The 20,712-nt window shown below is 36.8% G+C and overlaps 1 protein-coding gene across 4 annotated transcripts in view; it reads right to left on the bottom strand.

Moving 5' to 3' along the window:
• DYNC2H1 (dynein cytoplasmic 2 heavy chain 1) overlaps positions 1-20,712 on the bottom strand; it is a 393,951-nt gene that overhangs the window by 25,243 nt on the left and 347,996 nt on the right. For all 4 annotated transcript variants that reach the window (XM_027563956.1, XM_027563957.1, XM_027563958.1 and 1 more), the window contains 2 exons: positions 7,745-7,854; positions 4,679-4,760 (listed from right to left, as the gene is read on the bottom strand). In XM_027563956.1, coding sequence (XP_027419757.1) covers positions 4,679-4,760; positions 7,745-7,854 — 192 coding nt within the window. The remainder of the gene's footprint in view (positions 1-4,678; positions 4,761-7,744; positions 7,855-20,712) is intronic.

The following is a 20,712-nucleotide window of genomic DNA, read 5'->3' as shown; positions in this document are numbered from 1 at the left end:
CTTAAAAAATCTAGGAATAAAACCACCATGTGACCCAGCAATCCCACTCCAAGGCATATATGAAAAATTGAAAAAGACCAAAATTGAAAATGTATCCCATTGCTCACTGCAGCACTGTTTATAATAGCTAGAACATGCAAAAAACCTAGATGTCCATAGAGGGATGGATAAAGAAACTGTGGTACATATACACAATGGAATATTACTCAACCATAGAAAGGAACACATTTGAGTCAGGTCTGATGAGGTGGATAAACCTAGAACCTATTATACAGAGTGAAGTGAGTCAGAAAAAGAAAGATAAATATCATATTCTAACACACATACACAGAATCTATAAAAATGGTACTGAAGAATTTATTTATAGGACAGCAGTGGAGAAATAGACATAGAGAAGACTTATGGACACAGGGAGAGGGGAGGAGAGGGTGAGATGCATGGAAAGAGTAACGTGAAAACTTACATTACCATATGTAAAATAGACAGCCAATGGGAATTTGCTGTATGGGTCAGGAAACTCAAACAGGGGCTCTGGATCAACCTAGAGGGGTGGGATGGGAGGGAGATGGGAGGCAGGTTCAAAAGGGAGGGGATATATGTATACCTATGGCTGATTCATGTTGAGGTTTGACAGAAAAGAGCTAAATTCTGTAAAGCAACTATCCTTCAATAAAAAAAAAGAGGTCCTGTCACTGAATACTGGTTGGTCTATTTGAGTGGAAAGATGAAGAGACAGAGGTTGTATTTTGTATTTTCCTTTGGACTATAATTATCATATTTGGTAGACATAAGGCCATAGTAATGCCAATAAACTATTTCAAAATGTCAGTTAAAAATAAAAGAATTATTTAAGGGTTTTTTGGTGGGGAGGAGGTAAGGTTTCCACTGCTGGACTGATAAGCTACAACTGGCAGCTCACACTCATTTGGGGAAGATGTGTCTGAAGCTTGTAACTCCTAATTCTGATGAGCCCATTCTCCTCATGAAACCTCAAATGTCTAAACCTCCAATTTCCTCATTGTTTTAACTTTTATTTCCTAGTAAGCTCTAAAAGAGAGGGAGTTGAAATACAAATAGTATAATAACCACTTGGTAAATGGGCCAACCCTAGCCTGGCATGAAGCAGCCCAAACGACCTGGCAAGCATAAGTGGCTTTAATATGCTACTAGGTCCCAAAGGAGCAGCAGCTTTCAGGTATCTCAGACAACTGTGCAGTATTAACAAGAGTATAACGTGTTTAATAAGCCTGATTTGCCAAGGTAGAAGACTTGATTTTGCCCTTTGTGTTTGGCAGCATTGCCAGTAAAGGAGCGAACTGGAAGCGGCCCAGGTTTGCCAGAGCCAAACTTTCACAGCCTTGGGCAAGATCAAGCATGCAGGCTGAACAGGTGTTTGATTGATGCATTTTCTGGTACTAAGTTTCAGAACTGCTGTTAACAAGTAACAAATCAATAATGGAAGTGAGGAAATTTTAGAGGGCCACATTCAGGATCTAAAAAAATCAATATACATACATATTCTCTTAAGCGGGTCTAAGGGGTATGAGATATTGATTGATGTGGGAACTATATAGCCTTGCTTGAAGATTTCACTAGTTGAATTCAGTCTAGGGTGGTAGAGACTGAAAAAATTTAAAGCCAGTTAAGTTTTACAGTGACAATAAAATTCAAATATAATTCAAATCTAAAATTTTCCTATCAAAACAATCCTTTCATTGAAAATTTGATTGAAAGGAACCTAAATCAATTATTTAAAACTTATTGATTATGCCAACTGCAGTGAGGGGTTGCAGTTATAACTATAAAAAGTTATAAAAACTTTTAATCTGAGAAATATAAACTGCAGGTAAGAAATTAGGAAATATGCTCCTATTGTTTACATGAATGAGGGGCCAGAGAGGAAAAATTCTGTTGAATCAACTCAAATCCCATATGAAGGGATTTTTTTTTAAAGTTTAAGACATAATTCTATAAAACTTATTCCTAAACATACTGACCAACAAATATTTTAGTTTTTAACAATAAAGTTGCTTTTATAAATTTCAAATGAAAAATGAAAGAATTCTGCTTTACTAGATAAAAGCAAAGAACTTTATACTAAAACATACTTTTGTTTCTAATTAAAAACACACACACTGCCTAATAAAACCTAATCCAAATCTAGAGAAATAAATAAACACACACACACATATATAGGTTTTCAGAGACCTTGTAATAAACATGTCAAGGAAATTATTATTTATATCCATGATAAAAGAGACAACAAAGGCTCAGACTGCTCTATTAATTACTTTAAAAAGTCACATGGCTCTGTTTTGGGTGACTTAAGATTAGAATTGTGTTTTATGTCAGCCTCCCCCCCTCCCATTTATAAAACAAAACATATACACTTGGGATTTTCTGATTGTAGATAATTTTATTTCATTTTGTAAGAACAGGGGGATAATAGTTTGGGAAATATGAATACACCTTGACACAGAATAAAATAAAATTTGTTCCCCTTGTTTTTTATAGTAGTTTACCTAAATAACGATACTACATTCTATGTGTATGCTAAGAGACCACACAATCAGGTTAAGCGCACGGTTCATGGGTTTCCTCCTTCTCCTTAATGACTAGGCCACAGTTTATGTATACCAATAATAATTAAGGTAGCTTTTATGGGCTAGAGATTAAGGTTAAAATGCAAAGGATGAACAAGAACCTGCTAATTTTGCTTCAAGGGAGAATGTTTCTGTAATCTATAAAGCCAAAAGGGAAAGACCTAACTTATTGCCAATGATCGAATCTCTGGCACACTGTACATCACAGTTGATGTTAATAAGGCCGGTTATAGTGCCTCTCCTATTGTTGGTCCTCCACTCAACAATTCAACTAGAGTGTAATTAGTGTTTATTATGTATGAGGTTTCGCTGGAGGTATTTGAGATACAAGAAAACTGAAAAAAAAAAAAAAAAGACTATTCTCATGGGGCTTACATTCTAATAGAGTAAGACAAACAACAAATAACAAATATAATAAATTATACAGTATGTTAGAAAGTAGTAGTGATATGAAAAGAAAATCGTTGGCCTGGAAACTAGGATTATGAAACAGAACTTCTGATATGTCAGTTGCCTAAGGTTAACTAAGTTAAAGAAATATAGTCTTACATTAATTGTGTGTGCGTGTGTGCACGCGTGCACATGCTCAGGCATGTCCGACTCTTTGTGACTCCACGGACTGTAGCCTTCCAGGCTCTTCTTGTCCATGGGATTTCTCAGGCAAGAGTATTGGAACAAATTGCCATTTCCTCCTCCCAGCGGATCTTCCTGACTCCAGGATCAAATCCGCATCCCCTTTGTCTCCTGTGTTGCAGGCAGATTCTTTACCCACTGAGTCATCAGGGAAAGCCCTTACTTTAATTATGTGTTAAAACACTGAACTAGATGCTAAGGATCTGAGGATAGATAAGACAGTCTTCGTCTTCAATGACATTTCAGTCTTATAAGACAGACCAATATATAGAGATAACCATACTAAAACATGCAGCATCACGTACTGCTGTTCAGTCACTAAGTCGTGTCTGACTCTTTATGACTCTAGGAACTGCAGCATGCAAGGCTTCTCTGTCCATCACTATCTCCCTGAGTTTGCTCAAACTCATGTCCAGTGAACCAGTAATACCATCCAACCATCTCATCCTCTGTCATCCCCTTTTCCTCTTGACCTCAATCTTTCCCAGCATCAGGGTCTTTACCAATGAGTCAGTTTTTCGCATCAAGAAGGCAATTCTATGTGTGAGAATGTGAAAAAGGAATGGTAGAGATGTGAAGAAGATGATGCAGAAGAAGGCTGGAGTTGCTGGGGAAAGGATTTCATTAGTTTTGTCATTATATTTGAATGGATATTATTATCTATTATTGCAAGAATAATGAATGCACTTTTATCAGTAAAGCTGCTATGAAAATTTATATGGCAAAAGATGGTTTAATTTTTTTTTAACATGGGAGGTTTGATTTTAGCAGACACCTAATGCATTAACAAACTGTAAACTATCTAAGGACAAGATTTAATTTAAAATTTTAATATACATTTACACGTACTTTGAAAGTGACAGTTGCTCAGTCGTGTCTGACTCTTTGCGACCCCAAGGACTATAGTCCATGGAATTCTCCAGGCCAGAATACTGGAGTGGGTACCTTTTCCCTTCTCCAGGGTATCTTCGCAACCCCACATTGCGGGTGGATTCTTTACCAGCTGAGCCACAAGGGAAGCCCAAGAATACTGGAGTCGGTAGCCTATCCCTTCTCTAGTGGATCTTTCAGACCCAGGAATCAAAGTAGGGTCTCCTGGATTGCAGACGGATTCTTTACCAACTGAGCTATCACATACTTTACTGTATAGCAAGTATTTATTACCTTGAATGTTGGAAGAGGTAATAGAACTTCAAGATTTATATCATTTTTTAATGAGTTATATTTTCAAATATGTTATATTCCCAATATTCTTATTTTTGTATTAGAATAGGTTGTATTTTGTATAGCTTGCTTCATGTTAAATCTTAACTTACTTTGATTTTTCACATAGGTAATACAATCTATTTCTTGTGACTTTGAGACTGGAGGAGAATTTCTTTATCATAGTTGGTACTTATATAATCTTTGACTCAGATAAATATGTAAAATCAGTCTAATACCTTAATTTGAAGCTTTGCTTCCTGTAGGCGACCTTTCCATGATGCCACAAATTTGAGGCTATCCACAGAACAGACCATAGCTCTGTAAAAGTGAAATGTCAAATGTCAGAAAGCAGTAATTTTCAGGAGCTATAGAATATATTGACTATCACTCTTAATGCAGGTATATGAGGGGGGTTCAATAAATGTTTACCAGCTCAACTGAAATATTGATATTTAGAATAAGATCTCAAGGTGCAACAAATTTGAAGATCCCCTAAAGCACAAAAAACTACATTTTTTCCCAGTGTATTTTTGGAAGGGTCTCTTTCATTACATTCCAATTTGTCTTAAAACAGTTTGATCTTAACCATCAAATACTGTTTCCCAGAAAGAAGCCTAGTCAGCACTGTCTAAGAGAAATTTCTACAAAAAAGATGAAAATATTTTCATTCAGTTCAAAATGGCAGTCACTACTCACATTCGGCTATTGAGAACTACAAATGTGGCTAGTATACTGAGAAATCATATTTTTTCTTTGACCCCTTTTTATGGGATTGTTTATTTCTCCTGATATTAAGCTGAACAAGCTGTTTATATATATATTTTGGATACTGACCCCTTGGCCATTATTGCACTGTTTGCAAATATTTTCCCCATTCCATTTTGTTGATGGTTTTCTTTGTTGTACAAAAGCTTTTAAGCTTAACGAGGTCCAATTTGTTTGAGACCCTCTGTATTTCCTATACTTGGATATCTATTTCCTCTTTCAGGTTTTTGAAGTTTCAGCATAATTTCCTCAAATACATTTCCATTCTTCTCTCTTCTCCTTCTGAAGCTAATATAATGCAAAAGTGAGGATACAATGTTCTCAGAGATATTTGTTTCTTGAATTGCTTTTTTGTTTTCCTTTCTGGTGTTCTGACTGGATGATTTCCATTATTCTATCTTCCCAGATTGCTTATGTGTTCCTCTGTATCAGTTAGTCTGCTATTCATTCCTTTTAATGTTTTTTTTTTTTAATTTCAGCTATTGAATTATTTTTGACTGGGTCTTTATATTTTCTGGTTCCTAGTGAAGAAGCTCATATTTTAGATCAATTCCTTTTCCTAATTCAGTTAACAGTTTCACTTCCAATATTTCCAATAATTTATCTGATAAATTGTTTATTTCTCTTTCATTATCTATTTTTTCAGGGGTTTTCTCTTGCTTTTTTCAATTAGGAGTAGCTCCTCTGGCTTTTTCATTTTACTTACTGTTCTCTGCCTCTATGAATTTAGGTGAAACAGTTACTTATTACATCTTGAAGGGGTATTCTTATGTGGGAGTATCTTGATGTAGACCCCATGTGCTCAATGCTTTTGATGGAAGAGCTAGATCTGATGTGGGTGCCAGTCACGTCTTTCCTCAGAGTGTGCTGTCAGCTACCACTTTGGTAAGGCTTGAATCTGAAGACAGAGTTGGCCTGGGGTTTGAGGCAAAACTCCCTCTGTGGTCAGTAGCCATCCATGCCCTATTAAGGGAAGGGTCTGATCCTCTGGCTGGAGTGGAAGACCTGTGCGTCAGGCATGAGCTGGCTCCATTCTCATTAAGCCTATGTCTTGCTCTCTCCCTACACCAGGAATTTTGTCTCTGGAGGGGAGTGCTGAAGCAAGTGAGCTTCCTGTGCTTAAAGCTGCCCAGTGTGCTGACTACGTAGGCATCTGTGGTTCCGCTCAGATATAGCGCATGGTCAAGTCATTCCTGCTCACATCTGCCCAGATCCAGCGCTGTGCTGAGGCATGGACTGAGGGACGCCAGAGTGTTTGCTTAGCTTGGGCTGTGGCGTGTGATGAGGTCGTTGCATCAGACCATGCACCCGCTACAGCAGCCCTCTCTCTGCCCTGTGGTGGGGGCAAGGCCTCTGTGTCTCTCACAGCTGATCACATCTTCAACACCTCTATGTTCCACAGGGGAGGCAGGGCCTGTGTGGTTTTCTTTCACCCCCATGGGGTGGGAAGTTAAGCCGTAGGATACAGTAGCTGCTCTCATAAATCCGGGATGCTTCTGGGGCACCAATCGAGTAGGTGCCAACAATGGCCACCACAGACCCCCCAGAGTCCAGCTCAGGACCGAGTCCCCTCTGCCTCCTAAGGCACAGTCTTTTCCTAGGTCCTGGTCACCTCAGATCCAGGGCCACACTGTGGCACGGAGCGTGTGGGGCCAGAGATTTGCTTGGCTCAGGCCGGGGTGTACAATGAAGCAGTCACGGGAAGCCCAGCAGCTGCTCGAGCAGACCTCTGTCCACCCTGCCTCAGGGCTAACCAGTGTGCACACACTTGTCTTGCATGGAGTCCCGCCTTCCTCATGCTTTCTGTCTGTCCCAACAGTCCTCCAACCAGCAAAGGGGGTTTGTCTCCTCCATGCAGGACCCCAGGAATTGGATGCCCAGTCTGTAGTTCGATGTAGTATGAGGGTCTGCCCATAAAATCCCCTTTTCCCTGAGTCTCCCTCTCAGGGTCACAGGTCCTGACTTGATTGCTTTTCTTTCCTTCCTACCCAATTATACGTGTTTTTTTCTTACAGCCTTGGTTATAAAGGAGTTCTTCTACCAGTTTCCAGTGAGTTTTCAGTGAGAATTGTTCCACACGTAGATTATTTTTGAAGTGTTCATGGGGGGATGTGAGGTCCACATCCTCCTACTCCACCATCTTGGTCTCCTTGCTGCTGCTGCTAAATCATTTCAGTCGTGTCACACTCTGTGCGACCCCATAAATGGCAGGCTTAATCTTATTTAAATTCATTAAAATTTAAATAGCTCTATTTAACTTCTGCCTACCATACTGGACACAATAGGTCTAGAAAGATAAATGACCAAAATGTTAAAAATCAGAGTTTGTTTGTTTGAATTCTAATAAAAAATCACATCATATTTCAAAAGCAATGTTCTCTAAAAGTTAACTGTTATTAACAGTAAAGTACTAAGAAATAACACAACTATTTGGATTCAACAATAAATTTATTTCTTGACAATCAAGCAAATGTGATCAGAAGTGAACAAAGTGTGCAATTAACCTCTCAGACAAATAAGTACTTCACTCTATTTACCTTGCAGTTTCCTGGCGAAGAGCGTTGAGAAACGTGTCTGGATGGAAGAGTTCTGATAGGTCAAGTGTGTCAGAGAGAAGAGTCTGTTTTTCAGCTCTCTCTACCCAGCTCTAGAAGGAGGGAAATACACAAATACACATTTAAAAACTTTGCAGATTTGAAAGATAAATATCTATTAAAGAATAACTATGCAGAAATCATTTTCAATGAGGAAGTAATGAAATTTCCAAATGCTCTGAAATGATGTGTAGGGAAAAAACTTCCACTGTATGTTATGAAATCTACTGCAGCTTTTTGGCATAATATCCATCTATCACACAAAAAAGCTTCTTTGCACAACCTTTTGTCAATACTTAGTGTTAGCTGCTCAGTTGCGTCCAACTCTTTGCGACCCTGTGGACTGTAGCCTGCCAGGCTCCTCTGTCCATGGAATTCGCCAGGCAAGAATACTGGAGTGAGTTGCCATTCCCTTCTCCAGGGGATCTTTTTGTTAGTAGAGATCTACTCAGAATAAAAAGTGCAAAATATGACATTTAATCTCCTATACGGCATTTAAGTCTGGACTAGTACTTCTTTTACTGATGACTCACCTTTCAAAGTATGCTCTGGAGATACTGAGCATCTAGGTCTAAAACTAGAATTCCCAAGGTTGCTAATTCTGGATTTGTGTTCAAGATTTAATAGTAAATTTGCCATTTTACTAAATCAAGTATTATAGTGGACAGTAATGTCCAAGAAAAAATAATTTTTTTTTGTTAAAACATGTTTTTTTAAATAGTCTTTTCTACTTATCTACTACTTTGTAAATCAATTTATACTCCATTTGGAGAAAGAAACATTATCATAAAGTATGTTTGATAAGTATAATGAAAGATTGATATTTGGAACAAATAAAAACAACAAAGTCGAGTGCAAATTTGTTATATGCTTTCCATGTATTGGCCAATTTTATGCTTACCACAGTCCTGATGTTGGTTAATATCCCCATTTTACAATCAGAAAATGGAGGCATGGTGAGGTTAAGGGCATGCCCAAGGTCACATAGTGTTGGAGTCAGATAATAAACTCAGATGATTTGTTTCTCTGTAATATTTCCTGGCAGTGCTATTGTGCCTTAAGAGATAGATAGCTTTACTGACAATTTCTTAATCAGTTTGCTATTTCAGCTGGTACACAGTGATGGTACTGCAGCAACTTTCCGAACTCTCATTTACTCAGTAATTAATTTTGCATGATTTATAAAGTCTAGGAAAAATAATTTATTTAATGTATTACTGTGTAGTGGAGAAGGGACTCCTCCACTGGGATCACTCTAGTATTCTTGCCTGAGAAATTCCATGGACAGAGGAGCCTCGTAGGCTACAGTTTATGGGGTTGCAAAGAGTCAGATCTGACTTCGCAACTACAAGATTATTGTGTAGACAGGCTATTTCATGCCCTATAACACTCTGTTATCCATCCAAGCATTTATATCTGTCAGCAGGTCTAGAATAGGAGAAATTAAAATCTCCAAAGCTAGTGTGCTTGCATTAATTAAAATCTTCATGCATTTGACTACTATTCCTACCCTACAATGAGTAGAAAAAAGTTCCTATGTCCATCCTACCAATTGATAATATGTTGATTTTAAAATGAGAAAAGACTATATTTTTCTTTTTAAATTTTTATTGGAGTACAGTTGATTTATAATGTTGGATTAGTTTTAGGTGTACAGCAAGGTGAATCCTTACACAAATACTATGTATATCCACTCATCTTTTTTTAGATTAAAAAAAAGCATAGACTTCACAAGTTATTACTAAAAAAGACACAAACAGAATATCTGACGAAAATGTGTTCAGAACCAACTATGTTAATGGTTAAATTTAAGATTTTGGACTGCTGCTGCTAAGTCACTTCAGTCGTGTCCGACTCTGTGCGACCCCATGGACGGCAGCCCACCAGACCCCGCCGTCCCTGGGATTCTCCAGGCAAGAACACTGGAGTGGGTTGCCATATAAAGTTAATTATGAGGAATTATTTAAAATTTTAAAACACTTGTTACTAAAATAAATCATTCAATCAAGACAAATTTATAGATAAATCAATTATCTATTTGGGAGGAAAACATTCTTAATTAAAATAAAGCCTAAAGCCTAGATTCATTTCTATTCTATTATTCCTCAACTCCCCAAAATATAAATATAAATAGATATATATGGATTTTTTTAAAATATAGAAATGATTAAAAAGATATCTCTTTAACAAAGTATAATTACTTTTTCTTAGATATTATCCTTTTAATAATGACACTTTTAAATAACAGTCCACAAAGTAGATATACCATAAAGCATTTATTTCTCAATTAAATAATTTAAAATTACACATAACAAAGATTATTTACTCCTTATCAAATATTTTATATCTGCCTTCTATTTTCATTAATCACAAATTATGCTTCCATGATCAATTTTTATTGTAAATATTAATTCCTATTATCTTAAAACAACTATTTTAAAATAATCAATTACTGTATAAATATATAAAATTATACTATTATTTCAAAAAATCCTTTAATTTTGAATTAAAAAACTCCAAGAGTTGTTGCTAACAATGGATGTGCATGGGTTCAAATTAATTGAAAGTTAGAGTGTGGCTGATAATCAGAATTTTACTTCATTAAAGTTTCAATTAAAATAATTAGTCAAGAATAAGCTTCTTTAGTAAAAATGTTTTTATTAATCTATAGTAACAATAACATGTTGGTCTATTGAACTAAAGCAAAGGTATATTTGACAAGATAAAGTTTAAATAAAAAAGATTCTTTTAATGTATAATAATATCTTTGAATAGGAAACTACACAAAATAAATAGCCAGTACAGGAGTGAGTAGCAGTTCCCTTCTCCAGGGCATCTTCCCAACCCAGGGACTGAACTCAGATCTTCCGCATTGTAGGCAGATTCTTTATCAGCGGGGCCACTGGGAAAGCCTTTAAAATTTTTAATAACTACATTAAATCTGCTCATGAATGTTTATAGAAGCTCTTATTCATAATCGCCAAAACTTGGAAGCAACAAAAATATATCCTTTAGTAGGTGAATGGACTCATCAACTCTGTTATATTGTGACAATCGAATATTATTCAGTACTAAAAACAGATGAACTATCAAGCCATGAAAAGACATGGAGAAAACTTAAATGCATACACCTAAGTGAAAGAAATCATCCTGAAAAAAACTTTACATACTATATGATTCCAACTATATAACATTTTGGAAAAGGCCAAATTGTGGAGACAGTAATAAGATCAGTGGTTAGCAGGGATGAGAGAGCAGAGAGATAATAAATAGGAAGAACAGAGAATTTTTAGGGCCGTGAAAACACTCTGTATGTTATTAAAATAATGGGTATATGCCACTGTATGTTTGCCCAATGCACAGAATGCTAACCATCGAGTGACCCCTACGGTAAACCATGGGCATGGGTGATTAGATGCGTCAACACAGATTCACCCTTGGTAAAAATGTACGGTTCTTCAGAGTTGATAATGAGGGAGTCTATGCATGTATTGGTGCAGGGAATATATGGGAAATCACTGTACCTTCATCTCAATTGTGTTGTAAGCCTAAGATTGGTCTAAGAAATAGTCTTTTTTTTTTAAAAAATGACATTTATATTCATTTAAAAGAACAGAAATAAAGACAATTAAACAGCATAATCTTTAATGAGCTTTGGACTGAGCTTTCAACAAAGTTACAGATATTACTGGTAGTTATTTTCCAGTAAATGTTTCTCCTTTATTCCACTCCAGATTACAGGCCGTGCTCTTTTTAAAGGACAATGCTTGAGACTAAACATAAGACCTGTGCCTCTCCTATGAGACTACATATCTATAATTCTTCAAATGCTATATAATAGAGGTAATTATGGATGTAAGCAAACAAATAATAGAAGTGAAAAACTTAGTGGGGTTGGACAATTTCTTAAATATTATAAACACACACACACACACACTAAGATTCATAGACAGAAAAACTTCTAAGCTGGATGAACCACAGAGATCATTGACATTTCCTTACTACAATATATAGAAAAAGATTTTTCCAAGGTGATACAAGAAAATTTAAAAATACTGCAAGATTTTATTTTAAAAAGGCTAATGATGAAGTAGAATGCATAAACAGAAAGGGCATTCCTTCACTCATTCAGAAACACTTGCTGAAGGCAAGGAGCTTATCAACTAGTTAGGAGAGACCAAACATGCATAAATCGCTGTGCTTAAAGAAGTAAGTGGAAAAATCATACTAGACATGAATAATGTATCGTGAATGATCTGCTCCTATATGGACCAAAATATATAGAATTTTGAAGGAAAAGGCTGTTCTGCTAAGAATTTAACATCTAGTTAACTTACCGTTCATTTGTAAATACAGATGAGTATCATTCTTTATGCCAGAGTTCAGAAAATAAATAAACCATACCTCTGTATCTTTTTTTCTTATAAATACTACTCAAAAATGTTCTCCAACTGTTCTATATATTACTCAAAATTAAGATTTTTAAAGATGTAGGAGTAAGTTAAATCATTTAAATACACATATAAATCTAAATGGTGGTTATCATAGACCACTGGGGAATGGAAAAGTTCAATAAACAGTGCTGGTGGAAAATGATTAACTTTTTGGAGGAAAAAAGTTTAAAATTTAATTCTTATCCAGCCTAAATTTATGTTAATTGCATTCAGAGTTGAACTAATATTGAAAAAGAGAAAGCCAATTTAAGACAAAGGAAAAATAAGATTATGTCTGATTAGAAAAATAGATTATAAAAAATTCTGTATATAAAAATTATCATAAAAAAGGTAAAAGCCACTGAAATTAAATTTGGAAAAAAAATTTTCCACAAATATGGAAATGAATTCAGTTCAGTTCAGTTCAGGTATTCAGTCGTGTCTGACTCATTGAGACTCCATGAATTGCAGCATGCCAGGCCTCTCTGTCCATCACCAACTCCCAGAGTTCACTCAAACTCATGTCCATCGAGTCAGTGATGCCATCCAGCCATCTCATCCTCTGTCTTCCCCTTCTCCTCCTGCCCCCAATCCCTCCCAGCATCAGAGTCTTTTCCAATGAGTCAACTCTTCACATGAGGTGGCCAGAGTACTGGAGTTTCAGCTTTAGCATCATTCCTTCCAAAGAAATCCCAGGGCTGATCTCCTTCAGAATGGACTGGTTGGATCTCCTGGCAGTCCAAGGGACTCTCAAGAGTCTTCTCCAACACCACAGTTCAAAAGCATCAATTCTTTGGTGCTCAGCTTTATTCACAGTCCAACTCTTACATCCATACATGACCACTGGAAAAACCATAGCCTTGACTAGATGGACCTTTGTTGGCAAAGGAATGTCTCTGCTTTTGAATATGCTATCTAGGTTGGTCATAACTTTCCTTCCAAGGAGTAAGTGTCTTTTAATTTCATGGCTGCAATCACCATCTGCAGTGATTTTGGAGCCCCCCAAAATAAATTAGTAACATTAAAATAACTATAGATTGCATACATGCTTATTGAAACATAAAAGATAGTATCATTCTTCATAGTTACATTAATTTAAAAAAGTAAGATATGCTTTTAGTCCTTCAGAATAGCAGAATGACAAATGATAAAGCTCAAGTGTTGGCAAGTACACTACACAGACAAAATTTTTGTGGAGTATACACTGGTGCAATATTTTTATAAGTAATTTGATTAATGTGCCAAAAGCTTTAAAAATATTCAAGCCATATTACTCAGTAATTCCTTTTCTTGGGATGTAATTAAGGAAATAATCAAGAGATTATTAAGGTTTGCTTATTTAAGATTATTTGCAGTATGAAGAAATCCGTTGCTGTTCAGTCACTCAGTTGTGTCCAACTCTTTGCAACACCATGGACTGCAGCATGCCAGGCGTCCCTGTCCTTCACCATCTCCTGGAGCTTGCTCAAACTCAAGACCCTTGAGCCGGTGATACCATCCAACCATCTCATCCTCCGTTGTCCCCTTCTCCTCCTGCCTCCAATCCTTCCCAGCATCAAGGTCTTTTCTAATGAGATGGTTCTTTGTATCAGGTGGCCAAAGCATTGGAGCTTCAGCATCAATCCTTCCAATGGATATTCAGGGTTGCTTTCCTTTAGGATTGACTGCTCTGATCTCCTTGCAGTCCAAGGGACTCTGAAGAGTCTTCTCCAACAGCACAGTTCAAAAGCATCAATTCTTTGGGGCTCACCTTTTTTATACTACAAGCCTCACATCCATACATGATTACTAGAAAACCATAGATTTGACTAGATGGACTTTTGTCAGCAAAGGAATGTCTTTGCAGTGATTCTGGAGTCCAAGAAAATAAAGTCTGTCACTGTTTCCATTGTTTCCCCATCTATTTGCCATGAAGTGATGGAACCAGATGCCATGATCTTTGTTGTCTGAATGTTGAGTTTCAAGCCAGCTTTTTCACTCTCCTCTTTTACCTTCATCAAGAGGCTCTTTAGTTCTTCTTCACTTTCTGCCATAAGGGTGGTGTCATCTTCATATCTGAGGTTTTGATATTTCTCCCGGAAATCTTGATTCCAGCTTGTGCTTCATTCAGCCTGGCATTTCTCATGATTTACTCTGCATAGATATTAAATAAGCAGTGTGACAGTATACAGCCTTGACATACTCCTTTCCCAATTTTGAACCAGTCCATTGTTTCATGTTCAGTTCTAACTGTTGCTTCTTGACCTGCACACAGGTTTCGCAGGAGGCAGTTAATGTGGTCTGGTATTCCCATCTCTTGAAGAATTTTCCACAGTTTGCTGTGATCCACATAGTAAAAGGCATTAATGTAGTTAATGAAGCATAAGTAGATGTTTTTCTGGAATTCTTTTGCTTTTTCTATGACCCAACAGATGTAGGCAACTTGATCGCTGGTGCCTCTGCCTCTCCTAAACCCATCTTGAACATCTGGAAGTTTTCAGTTCAGATACTGCTAAAGCCTAACTTGGAGAATTTTGAGCATTACTTTGATGGCATGAAAAATGAGTGCAATTGTGTGGTAGTTTGAACATTCTTTGACATTGCCTTTCTTTGGGATTGGAATGAAAACATACCTTTTCCAGTCCTGGGGCCACTGCTGCGTTTTCCAAATTTGCTGGCATATTGAGTGTAGCACATTAACAGCATCACTTTTCAGGATTTGAAAGGAATGCATGTACACCTATAGCGGATTCATGTCAATGTATGACAAAACCAATACAATATTGTAAAGTAATTAGCCTACAATTAAGATAAATTTATACTAAAAAATAAAATAAAAATAAAGATAGCAAAGTAAGAAAAAAAAAAAAGAAAGAAAGAGCTCAGCTGGAACTCCATCACCTCCGCTAGCTTTGCTCATAGTGGTGCTTCCTAAGGCCCACTTGACTTCACACTCCAAGATACATGACTCTAGGTGAGTACAACATTGCGGTATCTGGGTAACTAAGACCTCTTTTTGTATAGTTCTTCTGTGTATTCCTGCTTCCTCCTCCTAATACCTTCTGCTTCTGTTAGGACCATACTGTTTCTGTCCTTTATTGTGCACATCTCTGCATGATATGTTTCCTTGGTATCTCTAATTTTCGTGACAAGATGTCTAGTCTTTCCCATTTGATGTTTTCCTCTATTTTTTTTTCCTTTAATTAAAAATAGAAATTATATATAACGTATATGTGCTGTGCTTATTTGTCCAGTCATGTCCCACTCTTTGCAACCCATGGCCTGAAGCCCGCTAGGCTTCTCTGTCCATGGGATTCTCCAGGCAAGAATACTGGAGTGGGTTGCCATGCCCTCCTCCAGGGGATCTTCCCACCCAGAGATCAAACTCAGGTCTCCTGAATTGTAGGTAGATTCTTTGCTGACTGGGCCACCAGGGAAGCCCTTATGATAATGTACATAAAATAATATAAATTAGCTAATTAAATTACGGTACATGAATACAATAAAATATATAACAATAAAAACTAGTGTTTGAAAAATATTTGATGACATTGGAAAGTGTTCATTACTTAATATATTTATCAGAATGTATACATAGTATTAGCCTAATTATGTAAAAATAATTGAACACATAAAAAACATTGATGAAAGTCATAATCAACTTACATCATTTCAACTGGGTCTGGCCCAAACTCTACTAACGACTGTCTTTATTGATATTTTATAGCAATTATTTGGTATAAGATGAAATACATTAGTAAACTATGACATTTTTATTTTGTTTTAATGAACTGTGTTTCTTCAAAAAATGGTTTAAGACAAATAAATAATTCAGGCAATTATTTTTCTCAGTGTGACATCTTTTATGCTTCTTCATCTTTTCTCAAAATTACTTAATATAAATTACAGATTTAAGGATTTGAGAACAAATTCATCTAGAATTAAAATCTAATATATCTGGAATGAAATTAAGTACAATCCGTCATTAACTGGAGTAAACAACACATTAAAAGTGATTAGCAGGTGGACGACTCTGTACATAAGAAGTTTCTCAGTTTATTGGACAAAAAGATAGTAATAAACTGCAGCTCATCAACAGGTAGATTATCAGGAATTATACTGGAATTAAAACTTCAGAATTAGTTTAACGACAAATAACATAGTTCTTCCTAGAAAGACTTGCTATACCAACTTCAAAAGGTAGTGGGTGTACTACGAGATATTTGCCATTCTTCAGTCTAAATTTTTCCTAAATGCAAACCTAGGTTTGCATCAACATTTATCAAATCTTATACATTAGTACTAGTAATATAAGTAATATACTAGTAATATAAGTAATTAGTACTAGTAATATACGCATGGGAGAAAAGATAAATTAAGCAAGCTCCCCAAGTTTCAATTTCAAGTCATTACTTTAAGTACCTTGTGAGACTGAGATGTAAAACCTGGAGTTCAAGAGAATAAGACTGATTTGGACAAGTTTTCTGGAAATCTAATCATTTTGAGTTATGATCCTTAAAAAGATAATTTCTTGCCTCATGTACTCCACTAATAAAGTTACCTTGCATATCAACTTTAGAGAACTCTTTTTCTAAAAGTGTATTAAATGTGCTGCAGTTAAGATTCCATCCATTTATATTCTGCTAACCATTTACATTGATTTTAACTCTTCATAGTATCTTAGAATTTTGATGTACTGTGTTTTGATTTTTACTCAGCTAAATTAATTTCTAATTTTCTTTTTGATATCCTCTTCTCCCATCAGTTCAGTTCAGTTCAGTTCAGTTGCTCAGTCATGTCCGACCTGCAACCCCATGGACTGCAGTATGCCAGGCTTCCTGGTCCATCACCAAATTCCAGAGCCTATTCAAACTTATGCCCAGCATGTTGGTGATGCCATCCAACCATCTCATCCTTTGTCATCCCCTTCTCCTCCTGCCCTCAATTTTTCCAGCATCGGGGTCTTTTCAAATGAGTTGGTTCTTTGCATCAAGTGGCCAAAGTACTGGAGTTTGAGCTTCAGCATCAGTCTTTCCAGTGAATATTCAGGACTGATTTCCTTTAGGATGGACTGGTTGGATCTTCTTGCAGTCCAAGGGACTCTCAAGAGTTTTCTCCAACACTACAGTTCAAAAGCATCAATTCTTCTGTGCTCAGCTTGCTTTATAGTTCAACTCTCTCATCCATACATGACCACTGGAAAAACTATAGCTTTGACTAGACGGACCTTTGTTGGCAAAGTAATGTCTCTGCTTTTTAAAGTAATGTCTCTGCTTTTTAATATGCTGTCTAGGTTGGTCATAGCTTTTCTTCCAAGGAGTAAGCGTCTTTTAATTTCATGGCCACCATCACCATATGAAGTGATTTTGGAGCTCAAGAAAATAAAGTCTCATTGTTTCCATTATTTCCCGTTCAAGCTGCAATGAAATGATGGGACCAGATGCCATGATCTTAGTTTTCTGAATGCTGAGTTTTAAGCCAACTGTTTCATTCTCCTCTTTCACTTTCATGAAGAGGCTCTTTAGTTCTTCCTTGCTTTTAGCCATAAAAGTCATGTCATCTGGGTATGTGAAGTTATTGTTATTTATCCCAGCAATCTTGATTCCAGCTTGTGCTTCATCCGGCCCAACATTTCTCATGATGTACTCTGCATATAAGTTAAATTAGCAGAGTGACAAAATACAGCCTTGACGCACCCCTTTCCCAATTTGGAACCAGTCTGTTGTTCCATGTCCAGTTCTAACTTTTGCTGCTTGACCTGCATACAGATTTTCTTGGGAGGCAGGTCAGGTGGTCTGGTATTCCCAACTCTTGCAGAATTTTCCACAGTTTGTTGTGATCCACACAATCAAAGGCTTTGGCACAGTCAATAAAGCAAAAGTAGATGTTTTTCTAGAACTCCTGCTTTTTCTATGATCCAGCGGATGTTGGTAATTTGATCTCTGGTTCCTCTGCCTTTTCTAAATCCAGCTTGAACATCTGGAAATTCATGGCTCACATACTGTTGAAGACTGGCTTGGAGAATTTTGAGCATTACTTTGCTACTTGGTGAGATGAGTGCTATTGTGCAGTAGTTTGAGCATTCTTTGGCATTGCCTTTCTTTGGGACTGGAATGAAAACTGACCTTTTCCAGTCCTGCAGCCACTGCTGAATTTTCCAGATTTGTTGGTATACTGAGTGCAGCACTTTTATAGCATCATCTTTTAGAATTTGAAATAGCTCAACTGGAATTCCATCACTTCCTCTAGCTTTGTTTGTAGTGATGCTTCCTAAGGCCCACTTGACTTCACACTCCAGGATGTCTGGCTCTAGGTGAGTGATCACACCATCGTGGTTATCTTGGTTATGAAGATCTTTTTTGGATAGTTCTTCTGTGTATTCTTGTCATCTCTTCTTAATATCTTCTACTTCTGTTAGGTCCATTTCTGTCCTTTATTGTGCCCATCTCTTTGCATGAAATGTTTCCTTGGTATCTCTAATTTTCTTGGATAAAATTAGGGAAAAAAAAAAGATACTAGTCTTTCCCAGTCCATTGTTTTCCTCTATTTCTTTTCATTGATTGCTGAGGAAGGCTTTCTTATCTCTCCTTGCTAGTCTTTGGAACTCTGCATTCAAATGGGTATATCTTTCCTTTTCTCTGTTGCTTTTCTTTTCTTTTCTTTTTTCTAATTTTATTTTATTTTTAAACTTTACATAATTGTATTAGTTTTGCCAAATATCAAAATGAATCCGCCACAGGTATACATGTGTTCCCCATCCCGAACCCTCCTCCCTCCTCCCTCCCCATACCATCCCTCTGTTGCTTTTCATTTCTTTTCTTTTCACAGCTATTTGTAAGGCCTCCTCAGACAGCCATTTTGCTTTTTTGCATTTCTTTTCTTCAGGATGGTCTTGATCCCTGTCTCCTGTACCATGTCACGAACCTCCATTGATAGTTCATCAGGCACTCTGTCTATCAGATCTAGTCTCTTAAATCTATTTGTTACTCCCACTGTATAATTGTAAGGGATTTGATTTACACCAGACTGGGAAACAGGCTCTTGGAGGGCACAGTCAACCATTTTGCCTTTTTGCATTTCTTTTTCTTGGGGATTGGTCTTGATTACTGCCTTCCGTAAAATGTCACGAACCTCCATCCATAGTTCTACTCCCGTATTTTATTTAAAAGTAGATATTTATTTAAAAGCAGATATTTAACTTTCAAGCATTTTAAATTTCCTAAAATCTTTTTGCTACTAATTTCTAACAATTATAAATACTTATAGATTATTTAAGACAAGTTTGATCTATCTGCTGCTGCTAAGTCACTTCAGTCATGTTCGACTCTGTGAGACCCCACTGACGGCAGCCCAATCCCTCCTCCGTCCCTGGGATTCTCCAGGCAAGAATACTGGAGTGGGTTGCCATTTCCTTCTCCAATGCATGAAAGTGAAAAGTAAAAGTGAAGTCGCTCAGTCGTGTCCAACTCTTAGCGACCCCATGGACTGCAGCCTACCAGGCTCCTCCATGATTTTCCAGGCAAGAGTACTGGAGTGGGATGCCATTGCCTTCTCCTTGATCTATCTACATTAGTATAATTCTGTGTGCACTTGAAAAGATGTGTACTATGCTGTTGTAGAATGTAATCAAGTGATCGAGGAAATCAGTCCTGAATATTCACTGGAAGGACTGATGCTCAAGCTGAAACTCCAATACTTTGCCCACCTGATACAAAGAACTGACTCACTGGAAAAGATCCTGATGCTCAGAAAGACTGAAGGCAGGAGAAGGGGACAACAGAAGAAGAGATGGTTGGATGGCATCACCAACTCAATGGACATGAGTTTGAGTAAACTCCAGGAGCTGGTTATGGACAGGGAGGCCTGGTGTGCTGCAGTCCATGGGGTCACTAACAGTTGGACACGACTGAGTGACTGAACTGAATGAATAGAGTAAGCTCTCTGCTTTGCTTTACTATTTCTTGAAAATTAATATCCTAATATTTATACATTAAGTTAATATTTTCTTCCTGTTTAAACCCTTGGCATAATGAACACAACCTATCTCCATGGATGTAAAAAAGAACATTTCTTAAAGATTCTCCTATAAGAGACCTGTTACTTGTTAGGCATTCTTTATAATTATGCCTCTAGTATATTAAAAGAGTAAGGTTTATTGTCTCAGTATTTATCGGACAATTGCAAATAATATAAAGAATGAAAACAAAAATTTACAGTATTTTGGATTCCACCTTACAGGTCATTATCTGAATTGTCAAAAATATCAAAATAACAAATCTTGAATTAACCAAGTACAGAATAAACAAACCAAAAAACCTTACCCAGATTATTGAGATACACAGAAAAATGAAAACTTCATAGCAAACCTGGTGCTTATAAAACAGAGAGCATGCTATATATTTCTCATTGCTTAAAAAACTTAGCTACATATCTATGGCAAAAATGGCTGAATAGGAAGGCACTGAGCTCAACACCTCCCATGGGAACAAGAAAATTATA

Source organism: Bos indicus x Bos taurus, chromosome 15 (assembly GCF_003369695.1).
Source record: "Bos indicus x Bos taurus breed Angus x Brahman F1 hybrid chromosome 15, Bos_hybrid_MaternalHap_v2.0, whole genome shotgun sequence".
In the NCBI taxonomy this organism is placed as follows: Eukaryota; Metazoa; Chordata; class Mammalia; order Artiodactyla; family Bovidae; genus Bos; species Bos indicus x Bos taurus.
This window is presented reverse-complemented; position numbering and strand designations above follow the sequence as displayed.